The sequence below is a fragment of the Dromiciops gliroides genome, chromosome 2 (genome assembly GCF_019393635.1).
Source record: "Dromiciops gliroides isolate mDroGli1 chromosome 2, mDroGli1.pri, whole genome shotgun sequence".
In the NCBI taxonomy this organism is placed as follows: Eukaryota; Metazoa; Chordata; class Mammalia; order Microbiotheria; family Microbiotheriidae; genus Dromiciops; species Dromiciops gliroides.
The window spans coordinates 247,037,713-247,051,475 of NC_057862.1; the positions used below are offsets into that span (position 1 = coordinate 247,037,713).

The 13,763-nt window shown below is 38.5% G+C and overlaps 1 protein-coding gene across 2 annotated transcripts in view; it reads left to right on the forward strand.

Moving 5' to 3' along the window:
• The first annotated feature begins 109 nt into the window (after positions 1-109).
• The window catches only part of ARID4A (AT-rich interaction domain 4A), an 82,827-nt gene continuing 69,173 nt past the window's right edge, over positions 110-13,763 (forward strand). For both annotated transcript variants that reach the window (XM_043984354.1, XM_043984355.1), the window contains exons 1-5: positions 110-249; positions 1,345-1,401; positions 3,342-3,452; positions 5,791-5,856; positions 7,407-7,497. In XM_043984354.1, the coding sequence (XP_043840289.1) occupies positions 1,396-1,401; positions 3,342-3,452; positions 5,791-5,856; positions 7,407-7,497 (274 nt within the window). In that variant the 5' untranslated portion in view covers positions 110-249; positions 1,345-1,395. The remainder of the gene's footprint in view (positions 250-1,344; positions 1,402-3,341; positions 3,453-5,790; positions 5,857-7,406; positions 7,498-13,763) is intronic.

Here is a 13,763-nt window from a genome sequence, read left to right on the forward strand (position 1 = left end):
CAGCGAGCTCCAATGAGGAGCGCGGACGGGTGCTCCATCGTCATGAGGGGCCAATAGGAGTTCGTGTAGGAACGAGTCTGCTCAACAGCTTGTTATTTGGTGGATTGTGGCAGTAAATCGGGACGAGCGGGGGACTGGGCGCAGGAACTGCCGCGGCGGCCAGGAGTGGTGCTGCCCGGACGGGGGCCCGCTGGGGTCAGTGTGGCGGGGGGGATCGAGAGCTGACAGCGCGTACTTGAGCCGCAGTTGGTAGGTGGGGAGAAGAGGAGCGGAGGTTATTGAATGGGCGAAGCGGCAGTAGCAGCTGGTGCTGCTGCCCGGAGTCCCGGTGCACTTAGAGGTTTGGGGGTGGGGGTGGGGGCGGCGGAGGAGAAGCTTCAGCAGCGGGAACCGCTGCTACCGATTTTCTTTTCTTTCTCTCTTCTCCCACCCCTCCTCCGGTTCCCGGGGTAAAATGGCTGTGGGGGTGACCGCCCCGCTAAGTTTGCTCCGGCAGAGTGAGGAGCGGGGTTGCTCCCGGGAGAGGGGTCCCAACTCTGCGGTGCTTCTTCCTTGAATGGGTTCGGAGGCTGGACCAGAAGGATCGGGGTGGGGGCCCGAACGACCGGCGCCTCTCAGAGCGGCACAAAAAAAGTTGAGGCGGGTGAAGGGAGGAGGCAGTGGCTGCCACTGTGCGGTTCTCCTCCCCTCCCACACCCTGTCCCGGCTGCCTCCCTTCCTCTTCTCCACCCCCTCACTCCCCCCACTCCCTCCTCCTCCTCCTCTCCCCCTTTCTCCTTTTCTCGGGCCGCGGGCGGCTGTTGCCCCTTTGGGACCCGGAGCCGCTTCTCCTGCCTGACATGGTGCAGAGCTGGGGGAGGCAGAGCAATGGCGCCGTGACACACCGCCGCCGCTGCCGCCGCCACCGCGGGCACCGGGGGGAGGGGACGGCAGGGGAGGGGGGAGCGGCCGAGGAGCGGGCGGGGGGGGGTAGAGGCGGGAGAGGGCGAGCGGAGGGAGACACGGACCGCCCCGGAGACTGCTCCTCCGGGGGAGCCCGAGAAACAGAAACTGCTCCCCTGCCTGCCCTCCTCCAGGACCGGCAGCACTCGGAGGAAGCCCCGACTTCACTTTCCCCCAGTGGAAGTGGAGAGAGGGGCGGAGACGGGGAAGTCCGCCGAGGGGCGGCATGAAAGCGGGTTTGGGGGCTCCTCCCGCCCCCCCCCTTCCTTGGGCCTCTGCTTTTCCTCCCGGACCTGGGACAGCCAGAGCTGTGCCCCTCCCCGCCGGGGCTTGTTTACTCGGACGCCTTCTCGGGTTGTTGTTGGTTAACTGCACTTCTCTCTTCCTCCCTCACGCATCCAGCGCTGCCGAAGACTTCTCTTTGAGCTGGAACCCCTTAGATCGCCCCCCAAAATGAAGGTAAACGGGATAAGCGTGGTCCTCCTCGGTGGAGAGAGGCCCGCCTGCCCCTTTTTGGTTATCCTCACACGTCCCCTGCTCTTGTGCTTTCGGTGGTGGGACTCTTGTTCAGAGAATTTAAATATACATATATATGTTTATATATACGCATAAATATATATGTATAAACTTTATTCCTTTGTCAGTCATTGAGGGGTGGGGACTTGGGGGAGGAGGGGATAGCACCTACTGAATGGGCTAGAAACGATCAGTGTGTGAGAAGTGCAGTCCTTGACTCCTTCTAAGGCCCTAGCATTCTAACTCCGCACGGAGCAGATCTGACTTTGAGCTGTTGTTCTTTGGGCGAGTATTTTTCTTTTACCACTGATGACAGCAGCCTTTGCAGAAGTCAAGCTTTTGTCCTATCTGAGTTTCAGGGGATTTTTGTTTGTCCATTTCCCCATAGAGCAAAGAGTGTGTGTGGAAATGGAATGGGATGGGGAGAGCCTAGTGGAGAAAGGTTTCAATTTATCCAGGATTTTAGAAATAACTTGCATTACACAAATGTATGGGGCTGAATTAAAACAATGCTTAATGCTCAGTCCATATAGTAAATGTTATTAAACTCTTCTTAATGAAGATTTTTCCAAAATAATTCCAGCAAGTAACATTTTAAAGGATGATAGGAAAGAAATGGCATTTTATAATGAGATAGTTTAAAATGTTCCTGATTACACTTCTTTGCCAGAAGCGGTTCTAAAATTTTATTAATTTATATGCTTTTAAAATTAGTCAATTTATCAAACTCATGATTGATTTATTACATTATTCATTTATTAAGCTTTGCCTTCCTTAATTCTTAATGCTTGCTGTGATTTTTATCAGGAAGAAAGGTGACAGCAAGTTTTGTAAAATGCTCCAAATATTTCAGAGTTTAAAACTTTAGGAAGGTAAAAATAAAATTTAGTAAATGAATACAGTATGTAGCAAATTTGAATGTTTTTTAGAGCACCTAATTGGAAAAATAAATTATTATCCTAATCACAGTATACTACAACTGTTTTTAAAACGTGTGCACATATAGATAGTTTTGGGAGCAAGTAAGTGCTAAGTTTTCATAAAAGATTTGTGTATAATAAGGACAAAGCATGTTCACATCAAGGTTATGTTTTATAGTAAAATGAAATATCTATTTCTTGGTATTTTTTTCCATCTCAGTACATTGAAATGAGATTTTCCTTCGGGAGCTTATTTTTTTTTAAACTAGCAATATTAATGCAAAAAATTTAGTGCTAGGAGTGTAAGAGCTTGAGTTCACTTCTCTTATCAGCTGTTGTGACTTTTCCATTTTAACTTCAGTCTTCAGGCACAATATTGACTAATCTCAATTTTAAAATAGGTTGAATGGATATTTATTTATAGCTATTATAGCATGTCTGTTGTTACATGATGAGTATTTGGTTAAAGGTCTCTATTGATATGTTTATAAAGTTAATTCAATCATTTTAATTTAGATGTAGAGTGTCAGAGGATTTAAATGTTTTGAACCTTCAAAACAATAAAAAGTTATATAGACCACTTCAGGTCTTTAAATAGAGAACCCTTAAGATTAATGTGCTATATTCTCCTGATTTCTAACTTTTGGTATATTGTAAAGTTTCTTTGACTCTTCACTTCTGGAGAGAAAAAATGCAGTGTACTCCCTTTTAATATTTTCCACTTTTAAATTACAGGGCATGCTTATAATGGGTCATGACAAAAGTTTTTTAAGAGATCATTTTTGTTATAACACAAGAAATACTGTTTAAAAATGGTTGAGTTTAAGGGTAGACCTAAATAGGAAAGAATAGGCGTGCTTTAAAATGTTTTCATTATTTTTTTAATTTAGATTTTATATATTTGGTCTTTAGACAAAAGAAAAGTTGCAGTTATATTTTAACTTTATGTATTTTCTTTACTAGGCAGCAGATGAGCCTGCCTACCTGACAGTGGGGACTGATGTCAGTGCCAAGTACCGAGGTGCCTTCTGTGAGGCAAAGATTAAGACTGTGAAAAGGCTGGTGAAAGTTAAGGTAGTGTTTCTGACATGTCAGAATTGTTAACATTTAGATTTTGCACTCAAGATGAGCAGAGAAGGAGAGTGTAGTTGCTTCAAATCATTAATTTTTTATTGACTGCCCACTTTGTGTAAGATACTGTGCTGTGCTAATTCTTGTAATATAGTAATGTCTTTAAAAACCACAAGAGTGCATTGTTAAAACTTAAAAATGCAAAATGAGAAATTACAGTTACCTTATGTTTGATATAATGTTTTAATTTTCATTCTCTTTATTAGACATTGTTTTAAAACAGTTCACTTAGAAATACTTTTGCTTTTTTTTTTTTGACTGTCATTTGAAATTATAATCTTGTTTGTGACAACATAATCACTTCTATAATCCATTTTGGTGCTGCAAGTAGAGGTTTGTGATTTGAACAGTGAGCAAGAAAAGAAAGATTACACGTTCTTGAAAAAGAAAACAAAGGAAGGACATGTGTATGATTTCCAGAAGGAGGCAATTGCCCTTTTACTATTTAATGACTGTTACAGGATAGGATATAAATTTGAGTTATGTGATCTACCTTTTAAATTTTTCCACAAGCCATAGATGGAATCTCTAGGATAGCATTTGGGAATATGTAGGGCTGAGTTAATTTAAATGTAGTATTTTTTAAACTTCTGTAAGGTACACTTCCATTTTTTCAGTACAAAGTATTGTCACTGAGTTGTTTTTGAGAGTCTTAATTTTTTGCTCATTTCTTAGAAGTACTGAATGTTTTTTTGTAAATGAAAACTGTTCATTGTTTTGATACTTATAATCTAGAAAATAAGTATTTGCCATATTTTTTCTATTTTGGTGATTCTTCTCTGCACCATTTTAATTGGGGGGGGGGGCTATTCATGTTTGTTTTGGTAAGGTCTTGGTAAGAGCTTTTTTTCAATAGTGGTGCTTGTTTTGGAATATTCCTCTCTGAATTTTGAGTATTCCTTTTCAACCTCTTTTCCTGGTTTCTCTTCTTTTTCCTGCCTCTTAAGTATGGGCATCTCCCAATGCTCTGTCCTTGGCCTTCTTCACTTGTCACTGTACTCTTGCCATTGGTGATCCCCACCCTTTTGGCTTCAGTTATCACCTTTATGCAGATGATATCTAAATCTGTATCTTTATACCTGAGCTCCAGTTCTCCATTTCTGTTTGCTGCCTCTTGCCCTTAATACCCTACCAGTACCTCCAATTCACCATATTCAAAATTGAATTCATCCTTTCCCCCACCTCACTTCCCTATTTCTGTTAGTAACAACATTGTCCTCCCAGGCTGGAAACTTTGCAGTCATCTTTGACTTTTCCTCCTCCCTAAACCCTCATATGAAATGAATGACCAAGTTCTTGTAGGCTCTGTCATATATCTCTTTCCTCTTCTTAAGTGATATTGCCACTACCCTCATTCAGGCCATCACCTTCTGCATGGACTATTAAATTTCAACACTTATATGATCTTCTTGCCTCCAGTGTCTCCTCTTTAATCTATCTTTTTTACCATTGTCTGGGTAATCTCACTGATGTAAAAGTCAGATCAGGTTATTTCTGCTTAAAAACCTTCAAGGGTTTCCAGTTGCCTACAGGTTAAATTATAAACTTTTGGTGTTCATGGCCTTCTATGATGTGGCTTCATTGTACCTTTCTAGTTTTATTTCATAAGACTCTCTTTCATAAATCTACATTCCTGCTGTGATAGCCATTTTCTTTATCTTGTCCTGCCCATTTCTCTCTTTATATTTGTTTAGGTTCTCACCAGTTCCTGCAACCAGATTTCTTTAACATCCTTGTTTAAATCCTTTTCTTCTTCAACTTCCTGTGTAGGTCTATGAAGTCTTCCTTTCCCTCCACCTGTAAGCGATCCCTTCTTCCCTAATCCTTCATCTCTCTCTGTTTAACTTTTCCTACACACATATAATTCTAATTTATATTATAGATACTTGTGCATTATGTCCCCCAACTAGATTGTAAGCTCCATAAGAGCAGGAGCTATGTAATTTTTTATCCTTTATTCAGTTTGCTGTATGTATTAGAGGACTTGAATTGAATAGTGCTAAAGTATGTAATAAATAAGATTTTTGAGCTGTTTATATGGTATATCACAATTCTTACTCTGGTTTATTTCATAAGATGAAAAAGAAAAATTAAAAAATTTTGATTTTGAGCTTGAACTCCTCAAGTTTTATTGAAGGCCAAAACCTTCTTTGACTCTTTGGTTGATAAATGAAAAATCATTTTAAGTCATTGCAATGATTAATGTAAGTTTTAAATGAATATTGTCATCATAAATATCATTATTATAAAAGTAAAAAAATATTTTGCAAAATTCTTTCAGGTAATCCTGAAACAGGATAACTCTACACAATTAGTGCAAGATGATCAAGTAAAAGGACCTTTAAGAGTATGTATGCAGTATAATTTAGATAATACTTGAAATTACAATGGGTTTCATTTCTGTAAAAAATGGTTGGAAAATTATCGGTTTTTTTATATAAATGTTAAGCCAAGAGGAAAAATTCTGTCCTATTCAGTGAGGGGGCACCTTAGTGTCAAGATTGAGTGCTGGAGGGGGAGCCAGGAAGATGGAAGAACTAATCCTGTAGCTGTCACCTACTAGCTGTGTGGTCCTGGGCAAATGACTTAACCCATCTGTAAATTGGGATAATAATAGCATGGACCTCAAGGGTTTTCTGGAAGATTAAATGCAAAGCTCTCTGCATTCTTAAAACACTATATAAATCTTTACTACTGCTACTACTACCGCCACGGTTACTATCATTATTATTATTATTATTATTATGATCTTCTGATTCAGACAAATGTAGTAGTGGATCAAATGGAATATTAGTATTTTTAAAAATATAAATTGTGTTCTCAGATGGCTGTATCTTGGGGGATACCAAATGACATTTTAAAGAAAGAATAATTTTAGATGTGTTATTTTGCTAGATTGTTGTCTTTTTAAAGATTTTTGTTGTTGCAGTAATGGAAATACGGAGTGGCAAGTCAAGGTTTTGGAAAGGCCACTTTGATTAAATTAGGGTTGCCATCTCAAATGCTTCATTCTGTCTATTAAAATGTGTACATGAGGGGCAGCCAGGTGGCGCAGTGGATAAAGCACCGGCCCTGGATTCAGGAGTACCTGAGTTCAAATCCGGCCTCAGACACTTGACACTTACTAGCTGTGTGACCCTGGGCAAGTCACTTAATCCCCATTGCCTTGCAAAAAAAAAAAAATGTGTACGTGTGTATGTGTATGCATATATGTAGTTATACATACACATACATATTCAAATATTGATATTGAATCTTGTGTGATGACACTGTATTTAGGGGAATATATTCTCTTAAATATTTAAGATTTTTGGAGGAAATCCTGACTGTTTTAATGATTCATTTTTATTTAATGTTTCTTATGACTTTTGACTTTTGTTAATTAAGGACACATCCTTATTTACCAAAACATAATTTATTAAGGCACAATAGTCTTTTTCATTGGTTTGATACATAAAGAACTGGATGCTATCTGCATAAGTCAGTTCATTCTTCTGCTTCTTCGTGTAGAATATAAAAATGATCTCTTGTTGCTTTATTTATCCTCACTTTGATGTCCAAGAAAGAAGTTAAAAATGCTTTTGGCCACTTGTTTTGTTGTTTCACAGCTCTTCTATTTAAAATTTTCTGGATGCTGTGATGTAGGAGAAAGGGCAGAGGATTAGAAGCCAGTAGACCAGATTCTAGTCCTGGCTTTATCCCATAAACTACATGAACCACAAGTTTCTTTATCTGCCTTAACAGCATTGTGAATGGTATATAAATGTTAGTGAAATCGGTATTTAAAAGTGTAATTTTCTTTCCTGGAGACTTTAATATCAGGAGTTGGGGGGAGTTGAAAAGGTAAGAACAGTGTTTAAGTTTGATGATCTGTAATGTCTGGCTTTTGGGCTTTAGGTTGGAGCAATTGTGGAAACTAAAACACCTGATGGATCCTTTCAGGAAGCCACTATCAGTAAATTGACAGATGCCAGTTGGTATACTGTAGGTAAGTAATTATATTGATTCATGTGGATTTGGATATTGGGGTATACATCTGTTTCGTAAGTATAGTTAATTATTTTGCCACCAAAGTTGTATATAGATAACTGCTGGAAATACTAAGAACATGTTTGATCAAAAGTTTACTGATGGGATGGAGATGGTCCTTGAGGAACATATATCCTTGTTAGGATGAAAGTGTTATTCCATCCAAACATAACAACAGGAATATGGTTTCTTTTCATTTTTTAGTTCTTTCATCTTTCCCTCCAAGGAGGTTGTACTAAATATACAGTGAAATTTAACATTGTTAATATGTTTCCCTTCTTTTTTTCATGTAATTAAAAATTAGTCTTAACCATTCATCTAGGTGGTACCAGTTTTCCCCTATACTTGTATAAATCACCACAATGTAATACAATTTGGGCCTTGTTTTATTTAAATGGGCTAATATGGATATCAGAAATCAGTGTGGAAAGAACATATTCAGAAGACTTATAAGTATAACAAAGACATGATTAGAGCAACTTGTGAAGTTGTTTTGTTTTTTTCAGAGAAAAGTGTGGTTTATAAATTTCTACTTTTATCATACCATTATTTTTAGTATTTTTATCCTTTTGATTTTTGTCTTATCATTTTCTAATGCTGGACCTAAAGTAGATGGTAAATATTTGTTGTGTTTGATCGACTGTCGTATCTATTGCAACAAGTAAAACATTGTTGGGTTTATAGTGAGCCCTAAAAGGAGAATTTAATGTTTATCCTCAAATATTGGTAACAGTACCATTTTAGATAACATTTTTGATGAATAGATCAATCTATAAGCATTTATTTAGAACTTTTATGTGCCAGAAAGTACACTGCATATACAAAGGCAAAAAGTTTCTTGTCTGCAAGTAGCTTACCTTTTCCTACAGAGGCAGAACACAATGCATACACCTAAAAGTAAATGCAAGTATATATATAAATTAATTTCAGGAGTCACTAGCACTTGGGGGAGGGAGGGTCTTGTAGAAAGTGGTATTTGAATTGACCTGTGAAGGACGCCAGGGTTTCTGAGAGGCAGAGGTGAGGAAGAAGTTCATTTCCAGCATGAACAACACCCTGCCCAAAGGTAGAGATAGGAGATGGTATGTTGTGTATGAGGAGCCCTAAGGATAGGGCAGTTTGGTAGGGTAATGAGTCTCAGTATGTAGCCTGGAGCCAGATTATGAAGGTCTTCAGATTTCAAACAGAGAAGCTCATATTTTATTCTGTAAGCAGTAGTGAACCACTAAATATTCTTGAGCAGGAGAGTGACATGGTTAGACTTATCTATGGTTTAAGAATCACTTTGGGGGGCAGCTAGATGGCACAGTGGATAGAGCACCAGCCCTGGAGTCAGGAGTACCTGAGTTCAAATCCAGCCTCAGACACTAAACACTTACTAGCTGTGTGACCCTGGGCAAGTCACTTAACCCCAATTGCCTCACAAAAAAAAAAAAAAAGAATCACTTTGGTAGGGGCAGCTAGGTGGCGCATTGGATAGAGCACTGCCCTGGATTCAGGAGGACCTGAGTTCAAATTTGGCCTCAGACACTTATTAGCTGTGTGACTCTGGGCAAGTCACTTAACCCCAATTTCCTCACCAAAAAATAAAAAAAGAATCACTTTGGTAGATATTCAGGGTGATAGTGCAAACTGTTTGGAAAAGTCCAGATCAAGAGGTAGTGAGGGCCTGGACTGGGGTGGTTGTATTAGTGGAGAGAGAAACATGCCAGAGACGTGGAAGGAATGAGAAATAAGACTTAACAACTGATTGACTATGTGGGGTAGGGAGAGTGCATTGGCGAGCATTATTCCTCAGTTTTTAGTCTAGCTAATGTGGAGGATGGTGATTGCCTTGACAAAAATAGGGACATTAAGGTGGGGTGGGAGTTTGTATATTCTGTAAAGCTTAAGCACAACACTTAAAATTATCAAGAAGTCTTGTGCTTCAGAGTTAGTGTCTTGTGTTAGTATGAATGTCTTTATTGTCTGTTTTCTTCTTTTGGCATTTTTAGCACAAGTGAGTTTATTTATAACATTGTAGTTTACTTGTGGGGGGAGGAAATACAAGATCTTTTCAAACTGAAAAACATTTGATAAATCTTAAATAAGTAGAGTTATGAAATTATTAGCCTCTACTTTAAATTTCTTTGCTTTTTTGGCTTCAAGAAAATGTTTGCTTCCCTGTTGTTAAAGGTGACTGCTTATGGCTTTGTTTCAAGATTATACATTGTTGTCCTTGTGGTCCCTTTAGTTAGAATCATTTATTTGTGACAACTTTTTTTTTTCCTCCAACATCTTTTCTTCTACTTTGGAAGTTATTATTGTCTGGCATGGCATCAGTATTTTGAGCAATAAGATTTTCAGAAACATTACTTTTGGAGGTTGATTTAAACTCCCAGCAAATTTATGGAATTTTATTTTTTATGTGTTTGTAAAACATAGGTTTTTCCTAATACTGTGTTGGGTTTTTTGTATGGTGCTTAACAACAAGTTTGCCTACATATGAGAATATCGCTAATGGAATATTCCTCAGCTTCTGCAGTAGGACTCTTTTGCTCCCTGAATATTTCTGAAATTCAATCCATTTGGTGCATAGGTATCAACATTATTAGTTGTTGGTTGAGCACAGAATATATTTTCAATAACACTGCATATTTCAAGATTATAGAGACAAGACTTATAGAAAAATGAAACAAATATATAGATGGTGTGACTCTTATCTAAAAGCATTAAATTGAGTAAATCATGGTTTATCAGTTAGTATATGTTCCAGAGAGTTGCTCATCTTTTATTGCCCTTTTAGTACAATAGCACTGTTTTGACATTTATATAAACAGTATTGAACACGAGTCATTCAACATTTATTCTTTGCCAGTTGGGCGTCAAGCATTCTATTAGGCATTGAGATGATTGACTGTAGCTGGGAATACACCACTTACATGCTCACAAAACATTGCTTTGAAATTTGCAGTGCTCAACATATATTTTCTTATTAGATCCTTATAGTAGCCCTGTGAAATAAGTGCTATAAATCCCATTTTGTAGATGAGGAAGTTGAGAATCAGAAAGAATGAGCACCAAGGGTCACATAACTGTTAAGCATTTGAGGTGGTATCCAAATTTAGGTCTTTGGAAGACTTTTGAACTTGGAGTTCAGAAATCTATCCATTACCCCTCACTGTCTCTTAGAAAAAAAGACCTAAGAATATTTTTAAAGCTTTATTTAGTTAATGTAAGTTGTGTCTTACTACAGCTCCTTAGACTTAGACACTCGAAAAATATTTTTTAATGATGATGCACATCAAGCCCCGGTTTGTTACAGTGCTTCCTAGAAACATTTTCCATCCATTTTGTCTTTCATGTATGGAAGTAATGTGCATTTGGACAACCCATAAAGAGCTTATTTATTGGTCTGTCTTTCTGGGACGGTCAGTACAGATGAACAGCAAGTTCAGCTCAGAGTTGAGTAGGAAGAGGAGAGCAGGCTGGATTGCTTTGGAAAATAGGAAATCACTAATGATTCCAAACTTCCTCTGGAAACAGAGGACCTACCTTTTAAAATACCATTCTGCCGGTGTTGCTTATGGCCAGAAGATGTGAAATAAAAATCGCCAATGAATTAAAACACCCCACATAGGACAATAAAGAAAGCTGTGACAGGTATTAATATACTATAGCATATAACCAATGTGGAACTTTACAGAAAACAAGAGTAAAAGATTTTTCCTCAAGGAATGTATGATAAGAAAAGAGAATAGGCAAGGAATGACAAGTAGAGAGTCAGAGTGTTCGACTGATATTGTTATAGTGCCAGGAAAAATCAAGGAAGACTTCTGGGTATTTGGACAAACCTCTTCTGTTAAACTTATGTGAAGACCCTGACAAGAGTAACATGTGACAGGTAGGCTTGAGTGGTCTGTGATCTACATCATTGGAGGGAACTCACAAGTGGATGAGATCACAGATCGATTTGAATATGCACCTAATGGTACATGTTGAAAGGTTGAGTCCTATTCTTGACACTTTCATTTGAATCTAATTCTTAACATACTGTTATAGAGGGATCTGAAAAACATGTTATGTATATAAAAAAAAAGCAGTGTCCTACTAGCTTTTTCAAGGAGTTCCTAAAATCCACTCTGTAAGCCTGGGGTTCTATTAAGAACCTTGAAAAACACTTTCATATTACTGGTTTAATCTTTAGTGTTCCTAGTTACTCATGACCAAAAGTTGCATATGAAACAATAAACAGTGTCATTTTTACAAAGTGTTGACATTTATCATCCATACTGTTAAAGATCTTCAATTAACCCTTGCTAAAACGTCCGTAGATTTAAATGGTCATAAACTTAACTATTCTCTCTGTCTCTCTCTCCCCCCCTCCCCCTCCTCTTTGTCCCCCCCCCCTTCCCCTAGCTAACATTGTTTTAGATAGTATTTCAAACAGTTTCAACAAAGATGCCAAATAATCATTTGACAGTTATTAACTACTATATTAATACAGATGAGAAATCTGACATGTAGAAGAGTGTCGTTTCTATGTTCAGAGATATACAGGGAACTATGGTTAGAACTCAGAATGAAAATCTTCTTAGTTCTAGGCATTCATTTCATTTCAGTAAACATGTATTAGACACCTGCTGTGTGCAAGACATTGTGCTAAGTGGGCATTGTAATGAAACACAGTCTCTTTCAAGGATTTTACAGTCTAATAGGAAAGAATACAATGATTGATACAAGGTTAACTGAGATAAATGCAAAGGAAGAGCAAGACAAAATGCTTTAAGAAATTTTGAGGGTGAGATGACTTTCAGGCTTTGAAGAAAGGTAGAAAAGGAAATTGGGGGCAGGAGGGAGGGGAGGGGAGGATCAGTTCCAGGAATGGAATTGGGAGAAGGCAAGCAAATGGACCTTCTAATAAGTGAATGACTTGATTGATCCTAGGAATAGAAGCATATTGATATTTGAATGGCCAAAGCTTCATCCAACAAAACAACATCCTCTTTCTACTACCTCTTTCAGTCTCTAGCTCTAAGTGGAAAAAAAAATAGGAGGAAAAGCAGAGCCTCCATTTAAGTGTTTCAGTCTATTTTTTTTCAATTTCTTCATCTCTTTAAATGAAGTAGTATTAAGTTGTTCAAAAGGTCAAAAGAATAAAAATAACTAGATAGCATGTAATATTAATGTTTAGGCTCTTTTGATGATGAAACAAAAACCATTTTAACACAATAAAACACAGACCTTGATAATATGCCTCATTATTACATATATCCAAGGATGCCATAGGTCAAATGATGTCTCTAAACAGATATCTAGATACACACACACACACACACACCCACACACACCCACATATTCTGATAAATCAGAACTTATCACGAGTGTTACCTTTGTTCTCTGATGCTAGTATTACATATATTTAACCACTTTGTACTAACTTCTCTATTACCTGATGGAATGAGGAACCAATCTGATTAAGAAATAGTAACCAAAGATTCTCAGTTTCAGAGAAGTAGAATATGAAATACATTGAACACAAAAATTATTCTAAACATAATTTAGTCATATATTGATTTACATGCCTCATAGTCATCATTTCATTATTTTGAATATCAGTTATCATTATACTGTAGATTAATGAAAGTTCTAGCAAGTAGAATACGGAGTAAGAAATTTTACTGTAGAGTATAGTTTATCTTTAGGCTAATGTACTGCCAGGCATACTGGTGCCTGCCTATAGTCCTTGCTGCTGAGGAATCTGATGCTGATGGAGTGCTGGAATTTGGTCTTGCTGAGCTGTTCTAGGGCTAAAGCTGATTGGGTTTTCCTCATGTGGTAAGATTATTGGAATTTGGCTGACTGAGTGGGATGAGCCACACACACCTGGCTTGCCCTGAGTGATTTGTGCTGTTGATGTTAGCAGGAGAAACCACTCTCCACAGGCAGTTTTGAAGGACCTCCCCTTTTGGGGGAGGAAGAGTAAAATGCTCGCTGAAGGGAGCTCAGTCTCTTCCGGAGTGACTTTCTTTCCGGTGGCATGAGTGGCAGCAGGGAATGAGAAAGAGGTTCTTTCTTAGCAGTTTTGTCTTGTGGGCCCTGGCTGCAAAGCTGGATTTCCATTGAAGCTACAGACCCTAGGTTGTGATTTAACATATGAGCCCTGCTCTTTTGAATTGGCCCCCTCACTCACTAAGTCCAGCCAGAATGGTGAGCTCCTGGGAGCAGGAAGTTGTCAGGCTGCTT